The sequence below is a fragment of the Pristis pectinata genome, chromosome 4 (genome assembly GCF_009764475.1).
Source record: "Pristis pectinata isolate sPriPec2 chromosome 4, sPriPec2.1.pri, whole genome shotgun sequence".
Lineage (NCBI taxonomy): Eukaryota > Metazoa > Chordata > Chondrichthyes > Rhinopristiformes > Pristidae > Pristis > Pristis pectinata.
In genome coordinates this window covers 88,078,040-88,104,274 of record NC_067408.1, presented here as the reverse complement: position 1 = coordinate 88,104,274, position 26,235 = coordinate 88,078,040, and the positions used below count along the sequence as shown (strand labels likewise).

Sequence of the window (26,235 nt, the reverse complement as noted above, 5' to 3'; positions counted from 1 at the left end):
AGTTGCAGCATGACTTCCTTACTGTTATACTCAATATCCCTACCAATGTGGCCAAAAATTAAAAAACTAATTTCAACTGAATTCCTGGTTGGAAAATGAAAAAATCGGTATAATCTGAGTATTTTTCTGTCTTGACAATTTTCCTCTATTTTCTTGGTTTCTAAGGGTTATAATTATTATAAGAAGAGAAATTTCCATCCCACTTGCTCTTAAAAGTGAAGCAAGTTTTTTCACTCTGCTGTATGGGTATGTGACCGCTACACAAGACCTAATGGATTTTGGCACTCTTGTCATACAATGTATTGCCCCAAAAAAATAGTTTAAGTTTTTAGCTCTTGGTGCTCCTTACTCAGGTGCATAGTTCCCTGAAAACAGAGACACAGGTAGACAGGGTGGTGAAGAAGGCATTTGGTGCGCTTGCCTTCATTAGTCAGGGCATTGAGTACAAGTGTTGGGTTGTCATTTTAAAACTGTCCAAGTTGTTGGTGAGACCATACTTGGGAGTACTGTGTGCAGTTCTGGTTGCCCAACTATCAGAAGGATGTCATTAAGCTGGAAAAAGTACAGAAGAGGTTCAAGGATGTTACTGGGACTGGAGGGCTTGAGTTGTAAGGAGAGGCTTGGACTTTTTCCCCTGGAACTTCGGAGGCTGAGGGGTGACCTTATAGTGGTATATAAAATCATGAGGGGTACCAATGAGGTGAATGGTCAGTCTTTTTCCCAGGCTAGAGGAGGCCTAAAACAAGAAGGCATTTAAGGTGAGTGGAGAAAGATTTAAAGGGGCAACTCTTTCACACAGGGTGGTGGGTATATGAAACGAGCTGCTAGAGGAAGCTGTGGAGGCAGGTACAATTACAATGTTTAAAAAACTTTTGGACAGGTACATGGAAAGGAAAGATTTAGAGGGATATTGGCAAAATGGAACTAGCTCAGGTAGACAACTCAGTTGACATAGATGAGTTGGCTCAAAGGGCCTGTTCCTCTGCTGTATAATTCTATAACTGTGATTCTGTGATATCCACTCTGACCTGTGTAAGCACAACCAAACATTGAAGGAATGTGGTCTCAAAATCTATTTGTAATGCACAGAAAAAAAGCAGCACACCTTCATTTGCCTATAATTCTAGAATCTGTTTTGTGGGCAGCACAGTTTTGCAGTTAGTAGAGCGACTTCCTCACAGCTCCAGTAACCTAGGTTTGATCCTGACCTCCAATGCTGTCTGTGTGGAGTTTGCACGTTCTCCCTGTATTTGTGTGGGTTTTCTCTAGGTGCTGCAGTTTCCTACCACAAGCCAAAAAATGTGTGTTGGTAGGTTAATTGAACACTTTAAATTGCTCCTGGTGTGTAGATAAGTAGTAGAATTTGGGGCAGAGTTGATAGGAATATGGAAAGAAAAAAATGGGTGAAGGTAGGATTAGTGTAAATATGGGGGCTTGATGGTCATTGTGGACATGCTGAAGAACCCATTTCCATGCTGTATCTCTGCATTATTTATGCAGGTTACACTAAAACGACCAAGAAGGAACAGTTATGTATGATGTATCATATGCTCTTTAATTTTTAGGTTATTATGTGGTTACAGTAAATTGGTAACATATTTAATTACATCTCTTGTGTGGGAAACCAGAAAAATCATGGCTTCCTTATTGCAGCGGGAATTATTACAAGGCAGTTTACTTCAGAAGTATTTAGGAAAGTCATCCTTTTAGATGTTTTTTTTTCATCCCACAATATAAATATGCAAAGAATACAACTTTGCCGAGTATTACTTTTGTGAATCCCTGCCATTGTAAATGATGTACATGCAGGCAGTATGGCCACTGGGTCTGCATGACAGCATCAGAAGAGTTGTCTATAGATGTAAACAAGCCAAAAAATAGATCGAAATTGGGTTTAAATGAAGGGATAGGAAGTCCTTTTTTAGGATCTATTCCTCTATTTGCTAGTCCAGGCCTACCACTATTTATAGTTCCAGGAAGGACAAATGGATGCACAGCAGGAAAATCCACCACAAACCCAAACTGTCATCAAAATCAGTTGGATCACTCTAAGATGGTTTTTATCAATGCCAAGAATGAAGTTGTCCCTTCTATTTCTCCATTTTAGTTATCAACTTCAAATAATGGCATATCTTAACTTTTCAAGTTATGATCTGTAGTTACTTGCTAAAATTTTTGTTGAATGTTGTAGGTGTTGGAAGAGATTTCATGCTATCCAGAAAATAATGATGCAAAAGAACTGAAGTGTATCCTAACACGGCCTCATTTTATGGTAGGTGAATTATTCTGTTATCAGACTTCAAACAAAAGATGCATGATTGTCAATGACCATTGTCAAAATTGAATAACTATATAAATGACAGTACTCAGTATCAGGACATCTGACAAATAAATGACTTTGTTATTTTAAAAAATGTTAAGTTTTTAACGAGGGAAAGGAAAGTCAGATTTTTTGCTCACTTCTCCATTTTAGAGGAGAAGCAAGTATTCTGAGTTAAATATTGATTCTCATTTTCAAAGAAGTCAATTTATGGAGGCCTGTTTGCTGTTGTTTAAACAACCCCAGATGTTCAACTCAGATGTGACAATCAGCATCCTTAAATAGTTTTCCTGGTAAAGAGCAGTGATGTGATTTCAGAATAGACAAAGGAGTATTCTAGAGTTGCTCACTGTCATGAAAGTATGCTGTAATATGTCCAACAAGGCTAGTTTGAACTCTCTGTTCCCTGGTGTTGTTAAAATACAAGGGGATTTCCAGTTCAGGGTTAACAGCAAGAAAGATCCGACTTCTGTGAACCACTGTAAATGTTTTAATTGCTAGAGGCCAGTGGCTTAGTGTAGTCTCCCTAGATGATAGATATATTGTCCCCCTGTTAAAATCGACCTAAGTTCTAAATTGGAGGGACACTAATTACAACACTATTAGGCAGGATCTGGGGAGAGTAGTTTGGGAGCGGCAGTTATTGGGTAAGTCCACATCTGAGTGTAGGAGTAGTTTAAAGGTCAGCTGTTCAGAATTCCTGTGAGGAAGGTAAGGATGGCAAGGTTCATGATGATGGTGTTTTAAACTTAATCAAAAATGAAAAGGAAGCATTTGTAAAGTTTAGCAAGCTGGAATCAGACAGGCCCCTTAAGGAAGCAGGAAAGAACTTAAACTGGGAATCAGGAGGGATAAAAGGGGCCATGAAATGTCCTTATGAGTAGGATTTGGAGAATCCCAAGGCATTTTATACATATTTTACAAACGAGAGGGTAAGACCACTCAGGGACAAAGGAGTGAATTTATGCCTGGAGCCAAATGAAGTGGATGAGATACTAAATGAGTATTTCACATTGATATTCACCAAGGAGAAGGACATGGAGGATAGTGAGATCAGGGAGGGGTATATTGAATATTCTAGGGCATGTTGATGTCAAGAAGGAGGTGGTGTTGGATCTTTTAGAGGAACATTGAGGTGGATAAGTCCCCTGGGCCTAATGGGATGTATCCCAGATTATTGAGAGAGGCAAGAGAAGAGGCTGGGACCTTGACAGAGATCTTTATATCCTCTTTAGCCACAGGTGAGATTCCAGAGGACTGGAGAATAGCCAATGTTATTGCTTTGTTTAATAATGGCAATAGATCAAATCAAGAAATTATACGTTGGTGAGCCTTGCATCAATGGTAGGGAAATTATTGGTGAAGATTCTTGTGGATAGGATTTACTCGCGTCTAGAAAAGCATGGACTTATTAGGGAGAGTCAGCAAGGCTTTGTGCAGGGGAGGTCACATCTTACAAATTTGATTGAGTTTTTTGAGGAGATGACGAAGATGATTGATGAGGGTAGGGCAATGGATGTTGTCCCTGATGATAAGCTGATCCAGAAGATTAATGCACTGTGGGATCCACAGAGACTTGGTCGGTTGGATTCAAAATTGGCTTTGCCATAGGAGACTGAGGGTTTGCAGACAACACAAAAATTGGCAGACTTGTGGATGGTAAGAAAGGTTGTCAAAGGGTACAGCAGGATATAAATCGGTTGGAAATATGGGAAGAGAAATGTCAGATTGAGTTTAGTCTGGACAAGTGTGAGGTTTTGCGGTTTGGGAGGTCAAATGCAAGAGGAAAATATACAGACGGCAGGACCCTTTGGGAGCATTGATGCATGGAGTGATCTTAGGGTGCAAGTCCATAGCTCCCTGAAAGTGGCGGTAATAGTAGATAGGGTGGTAAAGAAGGCATGTGGTTTCGTGGTCGACATGAACGTTGCGCCTAAAGGACTCATTTTTGTGCTATACAGCTCTATGACTCCTATGGCCCTAAGTAGATGGGACAGTTAGACATGAAGACAATCAATAAGGTGAAATTAAAATTAGGAAAGCATACATATTATTGGTATGGAATCTAGAAGGGTGGTTAAGTAAATGATACCGAAACTACTTGCTGTAAATACTCATGAATTTTTTGGTATGGATGTTTTGCCAGGTCATTGCCAATCTACTACTTTCTGCAAATCAAGAAAGTGAAAGAGAGCCAGGTGTTTCAAGGCAGTGACCCTAATATTAATAGACAATAATGAGTTCCCACCTTCTAAAATTACCAATCCAAATACACTGAATAGGAAGGATACTGAAGAACAGTGAACTCGGGAACACTCTTTGAAACTTGCAAAATAACCATTTTGTAGACTTTGCTGACTTTTACATCACTCTATAATCTACTTATCATGCCAGTGCAGGTGGCCAGCACATCTGAAGTGGTCTTTTACACATTCTAGGTGATTCCTAGAGGCTGTAACATGGGAGGAGTTCAGGCTCCTTTGAATGATCAGATGTTAATGGTCATGAATTGTTGTGAAATGGGGGTTGGTGCTTTAACTAGCAAAAACCCATTTCCAGAATCCAACAATTTGATATCTTGCCTAGCTTATTTTTCTGGCACCAGGATCAGCATTGCAGTAAGAGACATAATGCTGTCATCGTGAGAGATGTTCTTTTGCAAAGCGTAGCAGACTATGCTGTTGTTGGACAGCAGTTTTCAGTGGTGCATTACAAAATCATTGATCCAAATAAACCCCCCTCCCCCATCCATTTGATATTGCACTTTGTTCAGGAGGGCAAAACAAGATCAACTCCAGTGCCTGAATAAGCTCTTCGCTATTAGCAGCTTTTATAATTCTTTAAAAGGTGTTGTCCTAATAGTTTGAGAGCAAGGATGGAGCTCACTTTGAACAACAAGCTAACTAATTTTTTTTTAAATGGTGCAGTACTATGCCACATCAGGTTACTGTGTTCACGAGGTCAGAGAATTAAGCAGAAAAAGAGGCAAGGTAGATACTGACATCCTTTGTGTCAGGCCACAGGCTTATCATCTTTGCTGACAATTTTGCATTTATGTATAATGATTTTTCCACATTGGCAAATGTCGGTGGCAGTGTCCCTTGTATTGGTTAACTTTGTCCTACTGTATGCAAGTTTTTCCACCAAAATTTTGTTCTGTTGTATGCAAGTTTTTCCACCAAGAATACTGGAAGTGGAATTAGTGTGGGCCCTAGACCCAAACCGTTGCATTGGAAGAAATGTAAACATAGGGAATAATTGTGAGGGCAGTAGCAACTTCTGATTGCACATGAAAGCAGAAAGGAGATGTAAGTGACATCTTCCTGAAGACTCATGACCAACCATGGGAAGCAAAGTTGGATTCCATGGTCCTACAAAAGGTCTTGCAAGCTCGTACTGATAACATTAGTTAACTTTTCTCCAAGATCTGGATTTAATGCAGAAACCGCTGTGTACATTGTGTACCTGGATTCTATATCCATTCACCAATTTGCTTTGATATTCATTGACCACCTTAAAAGAAGAGGCCCCAGGCAGCATCTTGTAGTTCTAGAGCTCTACTTTCTTGGTCACAAAAATCACTTCTTTCAAGCTGCTGCTATAGCACTAGATTCACCCAATCTAATTGGCAGATTGCCAGAATGTTGTACCTTTTGCTCTGGCACAGCCATTTTACATGCAAGCAATGAGTAATGTATTCTTTTCCAGGAATGGAACCCTTTCATAAAAAGAAAAATGCCCGGTAATTAGGGATGTTTCTCTACTGTCTTCTGCAAGCAGCTTGTGTAAACACAGTTGTTGAGTTCTGGATTTCTAGTGGTGTGTAAAATTGTGGCAGAAACTGAACAGGTTTCAACTTTTTAAAATAAAACAGTTGACATGACAGCAACTAGGAATGTTTTAGAAAGTATTTGGCATGCTTTCTGAATTCTGGTATAATTTCATCGAAGAATAGTCTGACAATGTATACACTGCAGTATCTTCTCAACTAGTTCTAAATTGTGTTCACTTCTGAGAAACAGAATTCTATTACACTGTGTATGTTATCTTAATGTATAAAAAAAGAGTTCATACACAGTGTATGTGTTTGTCAATTTAATAAATTGCTTTTTCCATCAGGTTGTACTGTATGTTGATTTAGAGTGATGTCTTAGAGCAGAAAATGCAGCTTTATGTTAATATACTCTTCTGGTAAGAGTATATTAATGGTTAGGAAGTGTTGATTAAGAAGCGTAAGGTGGTTCAGAAGGCGTCTGGTGTGTCGGCCTTCATTAGTCGGGGGATTGAGTTCAAGAGCCGTGAGGTAATATTGTAGCACTATAAAACTTTGGTTAGACCACACTTGGAGTATTGCGTTCAGTTCTGGTCACCTCATTATAGAAAGTCTGTGGAAGCTTTAAAGAAGGTGCAGAGAGATTTACCAGGATGCTGCCTGGATTAGAGAACATGTCTTATGAGCAAAGGTTGAGCGAGCTAGGGCTTTTCTCTTTGGAGCAATGGAGGATGAGAGGTGACTTGATAGTGTGTAAGATCATAAGAGGCATGAATAGAGTGGACAGCCAGCACCTTTCTCCCAGGGTGGCAATGGCCTGTTCAGAGGACATCTGTTTAAGGTGAGTGGTGGAAAGTTTAGGGGAGATGTCAGAGGTAGGATTTTTACACAGAGTGGTGGGTGCCTGGAACACACTGCCGGGGATGACGGTGGAGGCAGATACATTACTGACATTTAAGAAACTCTCAGATAGGCACATGGATGCAAGAAAAAATGGAGGGTTATGGGCAGTGCAGGAGGGAAAGGTTAGATTGATCATGGTATAGGTTTATATAGGTCGGCACAACATCGTAGGCCGAAGGGCCCGTATTGTGCTGCACTGTTCTATGTTCTATTACTACCGTTTTCTTCAGCCGATACAGTTCCTTGGTTAAGTGCTTTGGTTCTGCAGCATATTTTGGGAGTTGCACAGCCTGAATTCTGTAAGTTTCCTTTGGTTTTAACACTCTTTATTTCATATATCATTTTGAATTAATAAGATAGATAAGTCAAATTTCCCTAAATCTTTTATCCATAAACTGGTTAGTTGTCAGATTTCATAGTCTCAGAGTAACAAAAAAACCTGTAGTAAAACAAAATTAGTTTTCAAGTGAATTTGGTGACATTTTAAGAACAAACAGCTTAAGATTCCAAGCTGCTTTTGTAGCAATCATGTTCTTTTGCAAGTTTTTCCATGCATTAAAAGCAGAAAGCATAAGATGCATTGGTTAATATTACACAGTGCATCAATTCAGAATCAAGGAGAAGGCAGAGAATAGTAACTTTATGTCTTTGATCAACAATCTGCATCAGTAAATCTGGGCTTTATTATCAGGTTATTTTCCTGGAATCTATCTTTATGATATCCTCATCAACTTAAAAAATCTCTCAGAAGCTGGAATACATCCATAGGCTATCGTTCTCAAAGGTGTTTATGACAGCTTGGTAGCGGTTGATCACTCAAGCTGTAATAATTTTTAAACCATTGGGTTCTAATCCCTTGGTAGTTTGCTTAATGTACAATTTTTCCTGAAAACAGTGCTTTTGATGTCACAATACCAGTGTCTTGGGTTTGAAAGCTTCATTGATTGGCAATTTGTTATGCTATTAGCAAAACATTTTACTATGATTTTTTTCCCATATTATTGCAATGTTAGGAACTCAGAATTAAAATTTTAAATGATTGTCTATATTGGCGGAAAGCCAAATGCATAGAATTGTTCCATGTCTGATTCATTTCTTCCGGTTGATTTAATTGATGCAATGAAAATTCTGAAGTTGGTAATTCAGATCATTTGCCATTTAAATGGGAGTCAGAGAGTTGTACAGCACAGAAAGGGGCCCTTCAGCCCACCACATTTATTCCAAACATTTTACCCATCTATACTAATTCCATCTTTTTTTTAATGTAATTTTCACTTGTTATTACAGATGAGGTACTGTGCAGGGCAACATTTTTCTTATCTTGAAAATGAGGAAGTTAGATTTTGGGAAGAACTACTTGCATTTTTGCAATGCCTTTCATATACAGAATATGTCCCAAAGGGCACCAGTTAAGGAGGCAATTATAGTGGGGGAAGTGATGAAGGATGGGTGAGAACTTGATAACAATAGGCTTTGTGTCTTTAGTCAATTTAATTTTCCTATTTCATTTTCTTTTGAAAACTAGGCCTTGCTCCAGACTCATGATGTTGTGGCACATGAGGTATACAGTGACGAAGCACTAAGAGTTACACCACCACCATCTTCTCCTTATTTAAATGGTGACTCACCTGAAAGTGCAAACGGAGATATGGACATGGAAAACGTTACACGAGTTCGACTTGTCCAGTTTCAGAAAAACACTGATGAACCTATGGTAAAGTAATGTAAAAAAATCTATAATTCACTTGGGTTAGCAGAGACAATAAATTGTTAGTTTTTTTAATTAAAATTCTAATTTAAGTTCATATATGTCACCACAGTTATAAAACTGTACTTAGCCGTTAGACTTACCAAAATTAGCCATTTTTTTCTTTGTTCTCCTGTATGGCCATTTCAAATGATAATCTTTGCAGAGGAAGAAGTTATTTCTGTCCCATGACGCTGTTGTGTCTGAAAGAGACATAATTAAAGATTGCTCAGAATTTGTTTAACTTGGCACTGTGTGAATAATCCGGACAAATTATTTTTAATTGCTTTAATTAAATTGAAAGCCTTTGGCTGAACACAAGAAAAGAGCAGCAGGAGTAGGCCACTTACCCTGCTATTCAATATAATCCTGGCTGATTTGCCCTAGACCTCAACTCTTCTGTGCAAATTTTCTAAGGCCTTGAATTCTCCTCCTCCAACACCTCCAGTGATCTTGCCTCCACAACTCTGTGATAGAGAATGCCAGAGATTCACTGTCCTCTGCGAGAAGAAATTCCTAAATATCTCAGTTTTAAATGATTATTACTTATCTTGTAACTGTGTCCCTTTATTTGAGACTCTTCCACTAGTGGAAACATCTCAACCTTTATTTTGTCATTGCCCCCTTTGGATCTTGTATGTTTCAATAAAATCATCCCTCATTCTACTAAACTCCCAAGAATACAGATCCAACTTCTTTATTACAGTACAACCTTCCCATCCCAGGAACTAGCCTATATTTAGATCCCAACATTACTGGTGGAAGTAACTTGGTCATATAATGAAGATTATAGTTTGGTAAGAATGTTTCTGTGCATTCTGTACCTTTTCCCAAGCAAACTAGCTTTATCTGCATGTTCTGTTTGCTCCATTAAATTGCAGCTATCCATCTGTTCAAATTCCAATGTTAATAAACTTTCTTAATTATAGAATTGACTTGAACCTTTAGAATGAGAAGTACCTATTGTTGATTGCACAACCGTGCAAATTGACCAGGATTACTATTAGAAGTATCTGTCTGAATGCTGGATGAGTTCAGGACTTGGTTCAGTAATGATGAATGGTTGTGGTAATTTGTAACAGCATTTAAAATGCTGAAATAAATATAAGAGAATGTTATGGAAGAGAGAGGATCTGTGCTAAGTTCAGATACTAGCTGGTGTAAATGGTAGAGAATCACAGCAGATGTGTTGGAATATTCATCTTTTAAGTAATTATATAAATTGATAGTGCCACATTACCCCAGATCTAGCGTACAAATAAATTAAATTAGACACTAGTGCCACCTTGTGATGCAAACCTAGCTTAGCGCTTTCTGCTTTCTTGTATTGAGGCTGTCCAAATCAGGTTTTTTCTTAATGCAAGACTTCATTTTAGAAAAATTTGACAGTAAAACTCAATAGAAAAATGGTTGCAACAGGACCTTTTGTCTAACACAGGAAATACTTCCAACTGGAACTTCCTGTCCATAGTGATGCACAACATTGAAGTCAGCAAGGTATTCAAAACCCAGGTGGGTCAAGTGAAGCTTTCACCTCTAGTACTGCTGCTCAGCTGACCACAACAATATGCCTTTCAGCTGAAAGTTATCACTCAATTTTACTTTCCCTCTTTATACCTTTCAAGAGTAGTTATGAGGTTGTCGAAGAAAAAATGTAAAACATTAGAACTGGACTTCAACCACGATGCAGAAGAATCAATAATTGTTCTTCAAAAGGAAAATTACTTCAGAGAATGCTCTGAATTGTGTTGTCTGCAATATTTGATTATATAACATTCAAATATCTTTCAGATGCCCTTCTTTAAAGGAATCTGTTTATTAGAGTGATTAATAGAAAGGAATGCTCTCTTCCTATTGTGCACTGCTCCCAATTGTGATATGTAAATACGCTATGGAAAAAACGCAATTGCATAACTTTGATTATCCCTGATCCTCTCAGTTAGATTCATTGGTTTCAGTAAGTTTAATCAAATAATTTTACATCCTCTCATATTTTAGAACAATATGCTATACCACTTCCAATTTAATGTTGAAAGTTTTACAATCATTCAATCCATACTGGCACTTCTAATTGTTTATGAAAGAAGTATTCTAAAATATTTGCATTTTAAGTAACATTACACAAACAATAGTCAAAGCATTCCCAGTTTTATGATATTAAAAATGCAGAATGTAAACCATAAAATAAAGTCATTGCTGAAAATAGATATTTTAACCTTAATTTGAGGTGTTGTATCATGCAGTGCAAACGTGTCTACAGTTTTCTACAAAAGCAATCATAAAAGAGATGCTGTACCTTTAGAAATATTGCTTCCTCAGTGGTTGAGTATAAAATTTACACAGTGCTAGACTGAGTTTCCCACAAGTTCAGCAAGTTCCAACCCTGAATAAAAGCAGAAAAATTCTGGGAACGCTCAGGTAACATCTGTGGACAGAGAAGAAGAGCTAACACTTCAAATCAAAGACCATTTGTCAGAACTGGACCTCCCTTTTATCCATTAAGGGAATTCCTAGTAGAACTAATATGCTCCCCACAAAAAGGAAGGAAGTTTGCAATGCCAATACACCAAAATATTTCCAGTTACTGGACCCCACACCTCAAGCCTAGGTGCATGAAACAAAACATCTTTCTCTCATTTGTCTATCTTTGGATATGTTATCTCTCTCCATAACAGTCATTGTCCATTGTGCTCCCCCTCTCCCTTCCTTCCCCCTCCCTATACTTTGTCTCTACAATTTGTGGTTCCTCCCAATTCTGTATTTTGTCTTTCCATTTCAGTCTTTAGTCTCCCCATTTTGTATCTGCTATCAATCGTCTATGTCCATCTTACCTACATTCCCTTTTAGGTGGTACTGTTTCATCAAATGTAGAATGCTCCTTAGGATACATCAGAGTTTTGTGTTAAGATGTGAAAAATATTAGCTTTGAAGTTGCTTTATGTACAGCTGTTGCATTTAATCCTTATATCTCGTATTGATTTTCTCCATGTTCCTTCACTTAGGGGATAACTTTAAAAATGAATGAAATGAACCATTGTATTGTTGCAAGGATTATGCATGGCGGAATGATCCACAGACAAGGTAAGGAGTGGAAATCTATGTCAATGAAAAATATTAATTATTTGCCGTTCCAAGAAATTAAAGTCTAATTCATGTTGCTGGAATCAACATTCCGTCACTTTTTTCTGTTGGTGTCTCCTTCCTCTGTACTTCTCCTTTTCTGCTTCAAATGATGGTTGATTAGCACCCCACCCATCACCCTAAACATTCTTACTACCACCATCGCACAGTGGCTGCAATGTGTACAAAGTGCACTGCAAGCCACTCATAGGCTGCCTCCAAAAGCACTTCCCAGACAGCACCTCCAATTGCACTCTTGCATCCGAGCCCCAAGAAAAACAAGGACAGCAGCCAAATGGTTACAGCACCACCTGTAGATTCCATCCCAAATCGAGCACTAACCCAATTTCTTCAATGTATCTAAGTTTAAGAAATCCCCTCTCGCTATAACAGCACTGCTGGAGTATTTTCATCAGAAGGACTGTTTGCAGTTCAAGAAGGTGGCACACCATGATCTTCCACACGGCTAATAAATGTGGGCCTTGTCAATGATGATAAGATCCAAGAAAACTGATATTAAAAATCAACATTTAAGAGGAGAATTGATCTAATATGTTGTTCCTTTGTTAGAAGGGAACCCAATTTAGAAAAAAATTAAGAAGGAAAGTTAAAAGGGAACTCAGAGAAAACTTTAGTAAAGGGAAATAAGTTACAATTGAAAGTACATGATATTGACATGAGTTCATGAAACTTGGATGAATTTCTAAAAAGGATTGGTTAATTACAAAGGGACAAACTTTTTTCAGCTTCATGAGATTCTCTTGAGCCCTATCAAAGAAAAAAATAAATCTCTTGTTCTTTATGTGAATTTTTTTGAACATGTAGGGACACTCCATGTTGGTGATGAAATCAGAGAATAAATGGCATCAGTGTTGCTAACCAGACAGTAGAACAGCTTCAAAAGATGCTTGTGAGTATGCAAGGTCAATTTTTAATTTTTATTTAATGCTTTGGACTTTGATGCTATATTGAGATCAAGAGCGCTGGGTAGTACTGTTCCTTCACCTCCTGAGACCCACAAGTACTGTTGATTGTTTAATAAGTTTCAATTTATTTCCCTGATGGCACTAACTCAGAATGTAAAACTATCAACTGTTACAATTATCAATGATAAAATTTGGCATTATTCACCTCAGACCACAAGCATACTGTTGCAGTCTTACTATTAACCTTGATCTCCTATTTTACTCTCAAATTTGGTCTTTGCCCATCCTGCCAATTTCAAGTTCAATTCCATCTCAAGTCTCTTTCTATAAGAAACATGGGACAGTTTTAATTCAGTTGTAGGTTCTGTCCTCTCTCTTTGGGATCCTTCTCGTGTTCCAGAACTTGCTTCAATAACCCAATAATGATTTGGTGCACACCCTGTGCAATAATACCAGCTACCACTGTCACAGTCACTAAATTATCATCCGTAGTTCCACAAATCAGGTTTTTAAAGTTCATCAAAATAGTGCTTTTTCTAACCAGAATAATGTATTTGATTTTTTGTTATATGTTCAATTTCCCCACATCAAAGGGATTTTAGCAAGTTAACTTGGATACATTTCTCTTCCCTTGCTTGATACTTGATTCTAATCAACCGGTTATCACTCACAATCCACTGTGATGAACTGCTTCAAGAGGTTGTTATGGCTATAATTAATTCCTGCCTGAGCAAGGACCTAGACCCACTGCAATTTGCCCACTGCCACTACACGTCTACAGCAGATGCAATTTACTGGCCCTCTACTGTGCTTTGGTATTGGTTTATTATTGTCACTTGTACTGAGATACAGTGAAAAGCTTGTCTTACAAACCGATCGTACAGGTCAATTCATTACACAGTGCAGTTACATTGAGTTAGTACAAAGTGCGTTTGATGTAGTCCAGGTAAAAACAGTAACAGTACAGAGTAAAGTGTCACAGCTACAGAGAAAGTGCAGTGCAATAAGGTGCAAGGTCACAACAAGTGACGTGAGGTCATAGTCCATCTCATAGTAAAAGGGAACCGTTCAATAGTCTTATCACAGTGGGGTAGAAGCTGTCCTTCAAGTCTGATGGTACGTGCCCTCAGGCACCTGTATTCTTCTACCCGATGGAAGAGGAGAGAAGAGAGAATTCCCGGGTTGGGTGGGTGTCTTTGATTATGCTGGCTGCTTACACCAAGACAACGAGAGTAAAGACACAGTCTGAGGAGGGGAGGCTGATGTCTGTGATGCGCTGGGCTGTGTCCACAACTCTCTGCAGCTTCTTGTGGCCCTGGGCAGGGCAGTTTGCCGTACCAAGCCGTTGATACGTCCAGATAGGATGCTTTCCATGATGCATCGGTGAAAGTTGGTGAGAGTCAAAGGGACAACCAAATTTTCTTTAGCCTCCTGAGGAAGTAGAGGCGCTGATGAGCTTTCTTGGCTGTGGCATCCTACGTGATTTGGACCAGGACAGGCTGTTGGTGATGTTCACTCCCAGGAACCTGAAGCTCTCAACCCTCTCGACCTCAGCACTATTGATGCAGATGGGTGCATGTACACCACCCCCTTTTCTGAAGTCAATGACCAGCTCTTTTTGTTGATATTGAGGGAAAGGTTGTTGTCATGACACCATTCCACCAAGCTCTCTATCTCCTTCCTGTACTCTGACTCATCGCTGTTTAAGATACGGCCTACAATGGTGGTATCATCTGCAAACTTTGTAGATGGAGTTAGAGCAGAATCTAGCCACACAGTCCGTGAGTGTATAGGGAGTAGGGTAGAGGCTGAGGACGCAGCCTGTGGGCACCAGTGTTGAGAATATCGTGCCGGAGGTATTGCTGCCTATCCTCACTGTTTTGCGGTCTGTTTGTTAGAAAGTCAAGGATCCAGTACAGAGGGAGGTGTTGGTCCTAGGTCTCGGAGTTTGGTGACAAGCTTGCTTGGAATTATTGTATTGAAGGCAGAGCTGTAGTCAATAAACAATAGTCTAACATATAGGCTTACTGTCCAGATGCTCCAGGAGCTGCGTGTAGGGCCAGAGAGTGTGGCATCTGCTGTAGACCTGTTTCGCCGATAGCGAATTGCAATTGGGTCCAGGTTTTCTGGTAGCTGGAGGTTGATGCGTGCCATGACCAACCTCTCAAAGCACTTCATGATGGTGGATTGTCAGAAGCCACTGGTCGGTAGTCATTGAGGCATGTTACCTTGCTTTTCTTTGTTACCGGGATGATAGTCGGAACTCTTAAAACAGGAGGGAACCTGAGATTGAAGCAGGGGAGAGGTTGAATATGTCCGCAAATACTTCTGCCAGCTGATCAGCACAAGATCTGAGCAACGTGGCCCCGGGACACCATCTGGGCCCGGTGCTTTCCTAAATCACCTTTTCTGGATCACCTAAACAACCACAAGACTTACGTCAATTTCAGCTCGGCATTCAGCACACATCATTCCCTCGGTACTATAACCAAGCTTCAAAGCCTGTGTCCCTCCCTCTGCAACTGGATCCTCTACTCCTCATCGGCAACTGCGGATCGGCATAACATCTCCTCGCTGACTATCACTGTTGCAGAAGCTCAGATGGCAATGAAGGAGGCTTACAGGTGTGAGAATAGATCGGCTGGTTGAGTGGTGTTGTAGCAACAACTTCACCTTCATCATCAGCATGACCAAGGAACTGATTGTGGACTTCAGGAAGGGAAAGTCGGCAGAATACACACCAGTCCTCATTGAGGGGTCATTAAGGGAAAGGGTGAGCAGCTTCACATTCATGGGCCCAACACATTGATGCAATCTTGAAGAAGGCATGCCAGCGGCTCTACTTTGTTAGGAGTTTGAGGAGATTTGGTATGTCACCAAAGACTCTTACAAATTTCTATTGATGTACAGTGGAGAGCATTCTGACTGGTTGCATCACAGCCTGGTATGGAGCCTCCAATGCACAGGACGCAAGAGGCTGCAGAGGGTTATAGACTCAGCCAGCTCCATCACAGGCACAACTCTCCCCCACAATTGAGGACATTTTCAAGGGGCGGTGCCTCAAGAAGGAGGCATCTTCATTAATGACCCTCACCATCCGGTGCATGCCCTCTTTCGTTGCTTACCATCAGGAGGGACCTTACAGGAGCCTGAAGACCCAAACCTCAATAATTCAAGACAGCTTCTTCCCTTCCACCATTAGATTTCTGAACGATTCCATGAAATCATGAACACCACCTCATTAGTCTTTTTTTTTTTGCAGTATTTATTTTGTAATTTATAGGTTTTTGTCTTTGCACTGTACTGCTGCTGCAAAACAACAAATTTCATCTCATATGTCAGTGACAATAAATCTGATTCCGATATGATCATTTCTGCCTTTTATTTATTTATGTATACAAGGCTCTTTGGTTGGCAGGTAACTTAGTTATTGAGCCATTATGCTTCCTCTGGTTATTTTTGTCTGGGAGTAAAATATGAAAATAAATGTAAGCATAATATAGTCAAGATTCCAAATGTGGTCAAATGCTGACTGTTTTATGATTATTTGCACGAATACTTGGTGAAAACTAAGAATTATTTGTGAAACTGTACAATCCAGATTGAATGCTGAATTTAGGAGTTCTATCCTATAATTTTATCCTAATAAAATATTAATTTTATGCCCCTACCAGAGAGAATGAGAGGTAGTATTACCTTCAAGATTGTGCCAAGTTATCGCACTCAATCATCGTCATGTGAGGTAACAAATTTAAGAAGTGTTATTTATATATATATTTCTTCCTCTTCCATCCCCAACCCTTATGGCTAACTGCCTGCTGACTGGTGATTGATAAAGCTTTCTGTAAAAACTGGTTTTCTCTGTAATGTTCATTATGCACACCAATTTTACAACTATGATAACGGAATAGATAAGTGGATCTCGCCATTTCAGCCCTTTCTTCACTAGAATGACATGGGAGAGAAAAAAAGGTTTTTTTCTTTACTGAATGAATTTCAATCCATTTCCCAGATGACATAACCGAGAATGCAAAAGTATTTACTGTTACAGTTTTCAATGATTAAATTTGACATTATTCACATTGGGTCATAATCTTTGCATAACCTGTCAATTTCAAGTTCATTGCCATCCCCAGTCTTCTACATACTCTTTCAATAAGTACACTGGTCAATTTTGATTCAGTTGTTCTCTCTCTTTGGTATAGCCTTCTCTTGTTCAGTACTTGCTTCAACAGCCCAATGTTGGTAATTTGTGCACATTGTATCCAGTAATATCAGCTGTCATTTTGACAATTGCTAAATTGTGGTAGCTTTATATTTTTACTAAGCTCTAATCCTAGGTTTTGCAAATTAGGTTTTTAAAATTCATCAAAAGTTGTTCTTTTCTGAATAGATTTATTTACCTACTTAAATTGTTCAGTTCTCTCACTCCAAGGAGTTTAGCAAGTTTAACTTCGATACATTTCCTTTGCTTGATGCCTTGATTCTAATGATAAAATAATTTTCTGCCTAATTTTCATTTGTGGATACAAGGTTTAGTTGATTGGCCATAACTCACCAGTGAAAGAGTATTGAGACCTTGATGTCTCCTCTGGTAATTTTTGTCTGAGAGTAAAATATGAAAACAAATATAAGCACAATATAATCAAGTTCTTCTGGACATAACTGCAAATACAGTTACTGTGGACAGGATATTGTGGCAGGCATCGTTGCTTTGCAATGTTGAGTGTGTTCTGGGGTAGAGAAATTATGTTTGGTGCCATCATGCTGGAGCAGGGGAAATAGTAGAGGATGATCTGGGGATGGCGGTTGCTCAAGTGGAAGGGGTGACCACAGAGAACTTTATTGTGGTTTTCCAGGAAGGAATAGTTGTTGCTTAAAGATAGAAGGTGGAATGGATGTGGTCAAGGGCCCTGTCAACTCCAGCAGATAGGAATCCTCAGTTAAAGAGAAATGATGACATATTATAAATGCTAGCTTGAATAGTGGCATCTTTATAACAGATGCATTAGAAATGGAGAAGCTGAAAGAATGGAACAGATTCCTTTGCAAGAAGCAGGGTGGGAGTCATTGATCAGTCACCTGCTACAAAAATGTAGTTAGAGAAGAGAGGATGTGATGGGAAGAGACAGAGATGCATTAAAACTCATAAAAGGTAGAAATTGGAAACAAAGTAGAACCAATTTTCCACTTTTAGCATCAGCAGGAAATAACAGCGATTAGTCGTCAACCTACCAGAGAAATAAATGCATAAAAAACAGTTTGATTAATTCTGATGCCGTAAACCAGAAACCCTACTTGCAATTAGACAAAACCAGGAAATGGAGTCATCAGAATATAGATAAACGTTTTTGAAACCCATGTGGCAAAAATGGAAGTTGACACTAACCATAAGATAAAGTACCAATTTTATGGCTTGCAATGTGTATTTATGAATTTTCCTCATTATTTTGATGGTATGGTCAATATGCATTACTGAATTATCAAACCAGTTGCAACTAGATGAATCATTATTAATTATATATATGTAATTCAAATGTAGAAGTTGATTTGCACCAACCAGAAATATGTTACTGATCTAAGGCATGCTAATTTATTTGCTCTTAAGAATTCTTTCTTCATCAAATGCTCTGGATGTCATAAAAATTCTGGAGTAATTTCTATCAAATCACTTACGGAAAAAAAAATAAAAACTCAGGGCTTTCATTTTATCGTTGCTCAAAAATTGAAGCATCTCCTTTGAAAGGATCTAACAAGAAATCTCTGACATATTATTTTGGAATACAGTCCATCTAGAAGATGGATTCAGCTGAGGATGCAAGGCTAGTGAGGGTAGAGTGTGGTGAAATGCAAAAGAATCTGAATCTAATGAGCAGATAGCAAGAGGAAATTTTCCAATATGATTTGAATAGGATATGAAATTCAGATTTCTTTCTATTACCCTAAATCACTCTTTACCTCTAAAGCAAAGGAAAATTTTCAGATTCTGGATATGGGAAATACAAACTGAAATTTTACTGGAAAACCTTGGCAGATTTGGCAACATCAGTGTTCAGATGATCAGAAATAACATTTCAAATTGATAACCTAACATCAAAGCAGAACAGCCTAAAGCACTAGTTTTGTTCCCCTCATGTCAGAAACTGCTGAGTATTTTCAGCATCTTATGTTTTTGTTCATTCACCTCAAATTTCTCCAACTCTTATCTACATTATTTGTTTTGTGAGAGTTTCTCCACTATCTCACCTCTGCTTCAGCTATGGAACTTATTTTCCCTCATTTACTGCTTTGGTTTTCTTACTGGCTCCAGAAATAATTTATTTTTTAAATCCCAGGTTTGCAGATTTATTAAAATACTCAGGCATACAGACACCTGAGAATTCAAGCTCCAGCTGGAGTCTCTGGGACTGTTTTTATGGCTCTCGAATCACCTCTGGGATGGAAAACGAAAATTGTAGAAGTGAAACATCAAAAAAGCTAACATTGACTTGAATACCAGAGATAAAGGGATAGTAGTAATCTGAAATGATGCTGGCAGAATTGTGGAGAGAGAAAAATGTTAATGTTTTCAGGTTGAAGACCTGAATAATGTGTTAATATGAGGTCATCAACTGCAATATTATCTAAGCTTTTCCCTCCACAAATGCTACTGAGCATTTTTTGTTTTTTATCTCAGCATTCCGACTCTCCTTCCTGACCAGAATGACTAAATGAGCAAAAACGTTTCACGCAAACAAAGTGATGGAGATACTCAGCAGGTCAAGTTGCATCTGTGGAGAAAGGTGTGGGATAGCTAGAAATAAAACAGGTTTAAAATTGCAGAGAAAAGGAAGAGGTGGAGGTTGATGGTAGGGTGGCGAAGAGTGAGAAAATGCCACAGGTGCTAGTAGTGCCAGCTTAACGAGGGTGGTAGAAGGCCTGTAGAAGGAGTATATAGGTGGAAACAAATGAAATAAGAAGTACCAGAAGAGAGTGGAGTGGAAAAATGAATGTAGAATATGTGAGATACAAGATTGCAATATCTGATTAGTTTGTTAAATTCAATGCTCATTTTGTGCATTTTTTTAAATTCTTCCATTTGTTAAGGAAGCTGGGTTTAGTAAACCTTTTACTCGTAGTAAATACTTGAGCAAAATGAAAACACAGGAAACAGCACACTTGTCTATTTTTTCTTACAACCCAAAACTCAGTAGCTTCATACGTAAAAGTCTATTAGAGGCTACATATGATCTAAGTGGATATCATGATGTATTGTGATGCAGAATTCTGATCCTATATTCAAAATAAGGATCCTATTTGCAGAGATTTAGGTCAGTGTTGTATTTTCTTTTATGAACACTGTTATAATTTTATTTAGTACAGGTTTAACTTATTACTCAATGTTCAGATTCAGTTAACACTCAAATCCAGAATTTAATAAGACACTGTTTAACTAAATAACAAAAGGCTTTTTTTTTACATTAAGTATATTATTTTCCAGCTCCTCAACACTGCATATTAGCTATAAAAATACTTAATTCTTCATCTAAGTAGTGCAGTCTGACAGTTTACACATTACTTGTATCTAGTTCATGCTGCAGTTACACTAGAATGCAGCAATCACTGTTGCTCCAAATGATGCCAAAAGTGACCAGGTTAACTATCGAAATAAGAACACTGAGCCCACAACCAGTTCTGTTCTTGATACGCCTTCAATTTGACGTACACTTTCAATAGATTGGTATAGTTTTCAGTAGGAGCTTATAAACAGGCAATAAGGCTGCACAAACTGCAGTTACTCATTACAAGCATGCGCATAGGTCACTTTATAAATTTCCTTTCTAAAAAAAAACTTAACAGTGATTGAATGAATAATAAATACAGAGAATATTCCAACCAAATTCCTATCCTTAGCTTTTGTACGCAACCACTTCAGTTACCAATAATCGCAAAGCAATACTGCTGGCCAAATGTTCCATTCCTGACTCCATATCGTATGTATTTTCTCTGTCATTACTGACCAAGCTCTTAACCCAAAACTATAACTCATTGTTCAAAACTCTGCAGCTAGATGAAGCAGCCTTGCAGCCCTGTCAAACCCTCTAAGAATTTTATGTAAACAAGCTCTTCAGTAGAAGCTTGTAGTTCAATACAACATTGATTGTGAAAACAAAAACTTCATTTTATTGCTGTTCTATTCCAAAGATTTAAAATATATCTGCTTTGGCCAAAAGCTTTGTTACATTACATGCAACTAATATACATGGAGAAAAAAAAGAGACAATTATTCCTATTTAGAAACAATTAAATTGGACCCTGATCTATGCATAAATTCTTTAAAACAGTGTTTAAAATTCTGACATATGTTGCAGTTGTGTATATAAGGTGCTACTGAACCTTCTGTCTCGTTGCAGAGAGATTCCCCCTCCACATCCAGACAATCCCCAGCTAACGGCTATAGCAGCACTTATAATTCTGTTTCGGTAAGGTTTCCATTTACAACACACACATGGTATAATTTTATTAGTATTGCCTCTGTACCAAGGAATTTATCTTTCAGAAAAATCCTGTTGGTTTTCTTTTTAATACCACATGAAAAAAGCCATCGGTAATCACTCGTATCCTGATAACTAAGATTTCAGCAGTGGATTGGTTTGCGATGCATTTTCTTCCAAGGTGCATTGGCACAACCAAATACTGGAAATATTTCTTTCTACTTAGATGGTTTGTCTGTGAAGAAATAAAATGAGGTTGAGTAGGGGGAGAAATGAAGAGATAACTTGTGTAATGATGGTTCCAAAATGAAAACTGGCATAGCATCACACCAGAGCTCTGAGAGGTAGGGTTTGGTTTCCGCTATCTGAGTTCTCAAATTGGTGTGCCCACTGCTGCCGTGGTACCTGTACATTATGGTATGAAGCTGAAGCCTGGCCAAGCAACTCAATGCTACCATATCATGTAACGCCTAGTAATAATAAACAAAAAATGGGATTGTTCATACATCTTCAACAGAAGTTCTTATCTTTGTCTGCATTCAGCTTTCTGAGGAGAGCATTGATAGTACAAGATGTGCTTGTTTGTCACAGATTTTGCTTCAGAGATAAGGTCATGAGGTAAATTACCTTGCCTGAATATGCAGAATTAGCAGGCAGATCTCATTTGATTAACATGACTATTTCTCCATATGAACATGACATGACCATTTGATAACATGACTATTATTTGAAAACTTGTTATTTGATGCATTAACTACTAATATTCATCCTATATTTTTGTTGGCATGTTAACTTCATAACTGCAGTCAGCTACTGTTCGTTTACAAGCTTTCTTTTAATGCCCTCCTGTTTTCCAACAGTTTTCTCTCAATCCCTTCTCCTATGTCCAAGGTGTTCTCTCTGCGGGTATTAATCCACAAATGATCACCACACACATTCTACATTGCCCAACTAGTTAATGTTTTCTGTGTGAATATAGGCAATGAGTGTCAGTAAGATACTCCTGAATAGAGAGCATCATGATGGGATCCATTCTCACTCTACAATAATATGTACACACTCCACTAGATAGCAATCAGGAATGCAAAATTTAGATAAATTTCCCCTCCATAACCTAGAAACACTAAACTGAAAATTGTAGAACATGGAACAGTACAGCGCAGGAACAGGCCCTTCGGCCCATGATGCCAGTGTAAACTAATCCCGTCTTCCTGCACATGGTGTATATCCCTCCACTCCCTGCCTGCTCATGTGCCTTTCGAAATGCCTCTTAAACATTGCTATCATATCTGCTTCCAAACTTCCACTGGCAGCGTGTTCCAGGCACTTCTACTCTCTGTTCTTTTTAAAAAAAAGCTTACCTTGTAAATCTCCTTTTAAACTTTCCCCCTCTCACCTTAAAGCTATACGCTTTAGTATTTCACATTTTCACCTTGGGGTAAAGACTCTGACTCGTCTACCCTATCTATTTCTCTCATAATTGTATATACTTCAATCAGGTCGCCCCTCAGCCTCTGGCACTCCAGAGAAAACAATCAAGTTTGTCCAACCTCTTCTTATAGCTAATACTCTCTAATCCAGACAGCATCCTGGTGAACCCTCTCCTGCAAAGCCTTCACTTCCTCCTTCTAATGCAGTGGCCTGAAATGTACTCAATACTCCAAATGTGACCTGACCAAAGTTTTATACAGCTGCAACATGACTTCCTGACTTGACAACACCTAACCCATGAAGGCAAGTATGCCATATGCCTTCTTTGCCACCCTATCTGTTTGTAGTGCCACTTTCAGGAAGCTTTAGAATTGCATCCCAAGATCCCTCTGTACATCAGTTTTTCTCAGTGTATACTTATTCTACACATTTTAGTTTATAGAACATGTTCAGACATAAAAAAAATTGAAGGCAAAGCCAATCCTTGTGTCACTTATTTTCCTCCCTTATGATCGTTCCAAGGATAACAGTATTTTACACAGCACTTATCCACTCAGAGGATAAAGTTTAGAACGGGGAACGAAAGAAATGTGGAAAAAATAATTAACACAAGTGTGATGATGGTTTAAGGAATTCTCTTTTTCCATTGAAAAGACCTGAGTAATCTGGTTATGTGGCCGAATATCTCTGAATCAAAATGATCCTTATAACCAAGCTTCTCGAACATTAAATTTGGTTTTCATTGTTTGAACCCCATTCTACATTGTTCAACCAATAACAAAATTCATACAGATAAGTAATGCCAACAGAGGCAGTAACAATGGGTATTCGCAGTTAAAATATTTGAATGCTCTACTGTGGTAATAATTTATTGCAGCTGTATATTTGTGTTGAAGATGTAGACTGCGTATTGGGGGTGGGAAGCAATAACTGTTCACAGCTAGTATATGCTTTCTACAGCTTGTTGCTAAACAGCCTGGCCTAATTATTCTCTGAAATCATTTTACGTAATGGCATGATGCATTTTGCAGACTGATTATACACCTGATAATATACATTTTGCAGTAATAAAAATTATAAATATGTGAAATGTGGTAGAATTGTCAAAGTTTTGCTTTGAAGGTGAAATGAAAATCTCTTTTCCTTGGGTTGACTTTATTCTACAGGACTTGCCATCAACTGCACAACCAAAAGGACGACAGGTGAATAGTCCATAGAAATTTTATAGTATCCGTAACTTAGCACCCATAGTCAATCCATTTTTCATTCAATATTTTGTATGTTGCAGTATTAACTTTTCAGATAATTGTATTTGAATCTAGAACTCACCACAGTGAAATTACCAGCAGCTGTCTGAATATTGCAGATCTTAAGTACTTGCTATCACACTTGTATTGGCTTTTGTTGAGCTAATCAAATTAGATTTATTACCTCTTTATTATTTCTTAAAAGCTTGTGTACTCTTTCCTTTCAGTTGTTTATCCAGTAATTTCTAATGTTACTTCTGAATCTATTTACACCATCCTTTCCTGAGCACAACAACTATTATTTTGTTAGTCTGTTATTTGATACCTTACTGAAATCCATCAACTGCATTGGTCTTACCAGTGCTCTGCAACTTCATTAAAGAACTCGTTCAAATTAGTCAAGCATGATTTCTTTTTGAGAAATCTATGCTGACTTTCGTTTACCAGCATGCACTTTTCCAAATGCCAATTTGTTCTGGATTATTTGCCCAGTATTTGCAGGCGTAATTGTGATTAAACTTCATCCTTTAATTATTGACAATTTCAGATGAACACAAATGCATAGTTAAGTGTCGAGATCCCCAAATTGCCACTTAGTTCCTGCACAGAGTGGGCAATTGCAGTCTTTGCCAAGGTTAAAGTTAGCATGGAAACAGGCCCCTCGTGGGCGGGGATGCCAATCTATGCTCATCCCGTTTTCCTGCATTTGGTCCATATTCCTCTCTTCTGTTCCTATCGATGCACCTGTCCAAATGTGTTTTAAATACTGTGATTGTACTTGCCTCTACTGCCACCTCTGGCAGCTTGTTCCATTTACCCACCACCCTCTATGTGGGAAAAACCTGCCCCTCAGATCTCCAAATATTTCCTCTCTCACCTTAAACCTGTGGTCCTCTTGGTTGACAACACATTATTAAACCTTTCTGCAATATTACTGATATCAGTCACAATTACTGCTGTTTAGCCTCTATGATTCTAAAGCTATTTCCCTTAGCACAACTATTTCAAATTTCTCTGAATTTTACAATATCTTAATTATTTTGCTGCTTTCAACTCTAGACAAGTATGTCCCAATCTATTCACTCCTTTATGTTTAACAAGTTAGAAAAATTGATCTTTTGATTTCCAGGTTTGTTGTCTGTCAAAAGTTTGTTACCCAGCCAATTTTGATGCCCTCACTGTTGCTTGATACCATATACACAGCTCTGTGGATAGGTTTTGCTGAGGTCATTGGCAAGTGCTGTCCTTTCACTGCTGGCTGGGGAATTCCAGCCCAAAATCTCTCTTCCCTACTAATGTTCAGCTGAATGGCCTGGATTGCCAGGTTTAGCCTTTTCTTTGTGTACTTTTTTTTATCCTATCCAATATTATTACTGCCTCCAAAAAAAAGGAAGAGTAATTTAAAAAATTTTGTTCATCAGATTGTTTCAAAACTATATGCAGCTCATGTTCGTGATAGATTATTTGTTCAGGTTAATGTTCACTTTTCTGATTCTCAATTCTATCACATTTTCTTATGAAACCCTATTTATCCCATAGATTTATGTTCGAGCACAATTTGAATATGATCCATCAAAAGATGACCTTATACCTTGCAAAGAGGCTGGGATCCGTTTCCGAGTTGGGGAAATCATACAAATTATCAGTAAAGATGATCACAATTGGTGGCAGGGCAAGTTGGAAAACTCAAAAAAATGGTACAGCTGGACTCATCCCCTCTCCTGAACTGCAGGAATGGTAAGTCTCTTCGGGCATCTTTTGCCTAATAAATAAGTTCTGATGCAGGGTTTCGACCCAAAATGTCGACAATTCCTTTTAGCCCACAGATGCTACTTGACCCATGGATTTCCTCCAGCAGATTGCGTGTTATCCTAATCCTACACTAATCCATTTTATTTGCCCATATTCCCATCAATTCCTTCCCAACTCCTTCCCAAAATCTAACACTCACCTATACACTAGAGACAATTTATGGCGGTCAATTAATCTACAAACCCAAACATCTTGGGATGTGGGAGGAAATCCACGCAATCACAGGGAGAATGTATAAATTCCACACAGACTGCCACCAGATGCAGGATTAAACCCAAATCGCTGGAGCTTTGAGGCAGCAGCTCAAAGCTGTGCTACAGTGTGATAAACCAGTTGTTGAGGAAGCAGAGCAACTAAATTCTGTTTCCGGTGAAAAAAAATTATGAGTTCGATGATTAAATTATTATATAAAACATTTGAAGGATTACCTTTTTACTGAGGTAATACAGTCCACTTTGGAAATAAGTATAAAAATCAAAATAT

General features: G+C 38.4%; 1 protein-coding gene across 1 annotated transcript in view; it reads left to right on the top strand.

The window, feature by feature from the left end:
- caska (calcium/calmodulin-dependent serine protein kinase a) overlaps positions 1 to 26,235 on the top strand; it is a 234,084-nt gene that overhangs the window by 178,004 nt on the left and 29,845 nt on the right. Inside the window, 10 exon segments of the mRNA XM_052013430.1 lie at positions 2,192 to 2,272; positions 8,521 to 8,709; positions 11,745 to 11,823; positions 12,688 to 12,717; positions 12,720 to 12,772; positions 16,465 to 16,530; positions 21,182 to 21,250; positions 23,860 to 23,895; positions 25,480 to 25,629; positions 25,631 to 25,677. Coding sequence (XP_051869390.1) covers positions 2,192 to 2,272; positions 8,521 to 8,709; positions 11,745 to 11,823; positions 12,688 to 12,717; positions 12,720 to 12,772; positions 16,465 to 16,530; positions 21,182 to 21,250; positions 23,860 to 23,895; positions 25,480 to 25,629; positions 25,631 to 25,677 — 800 coding nt within the window.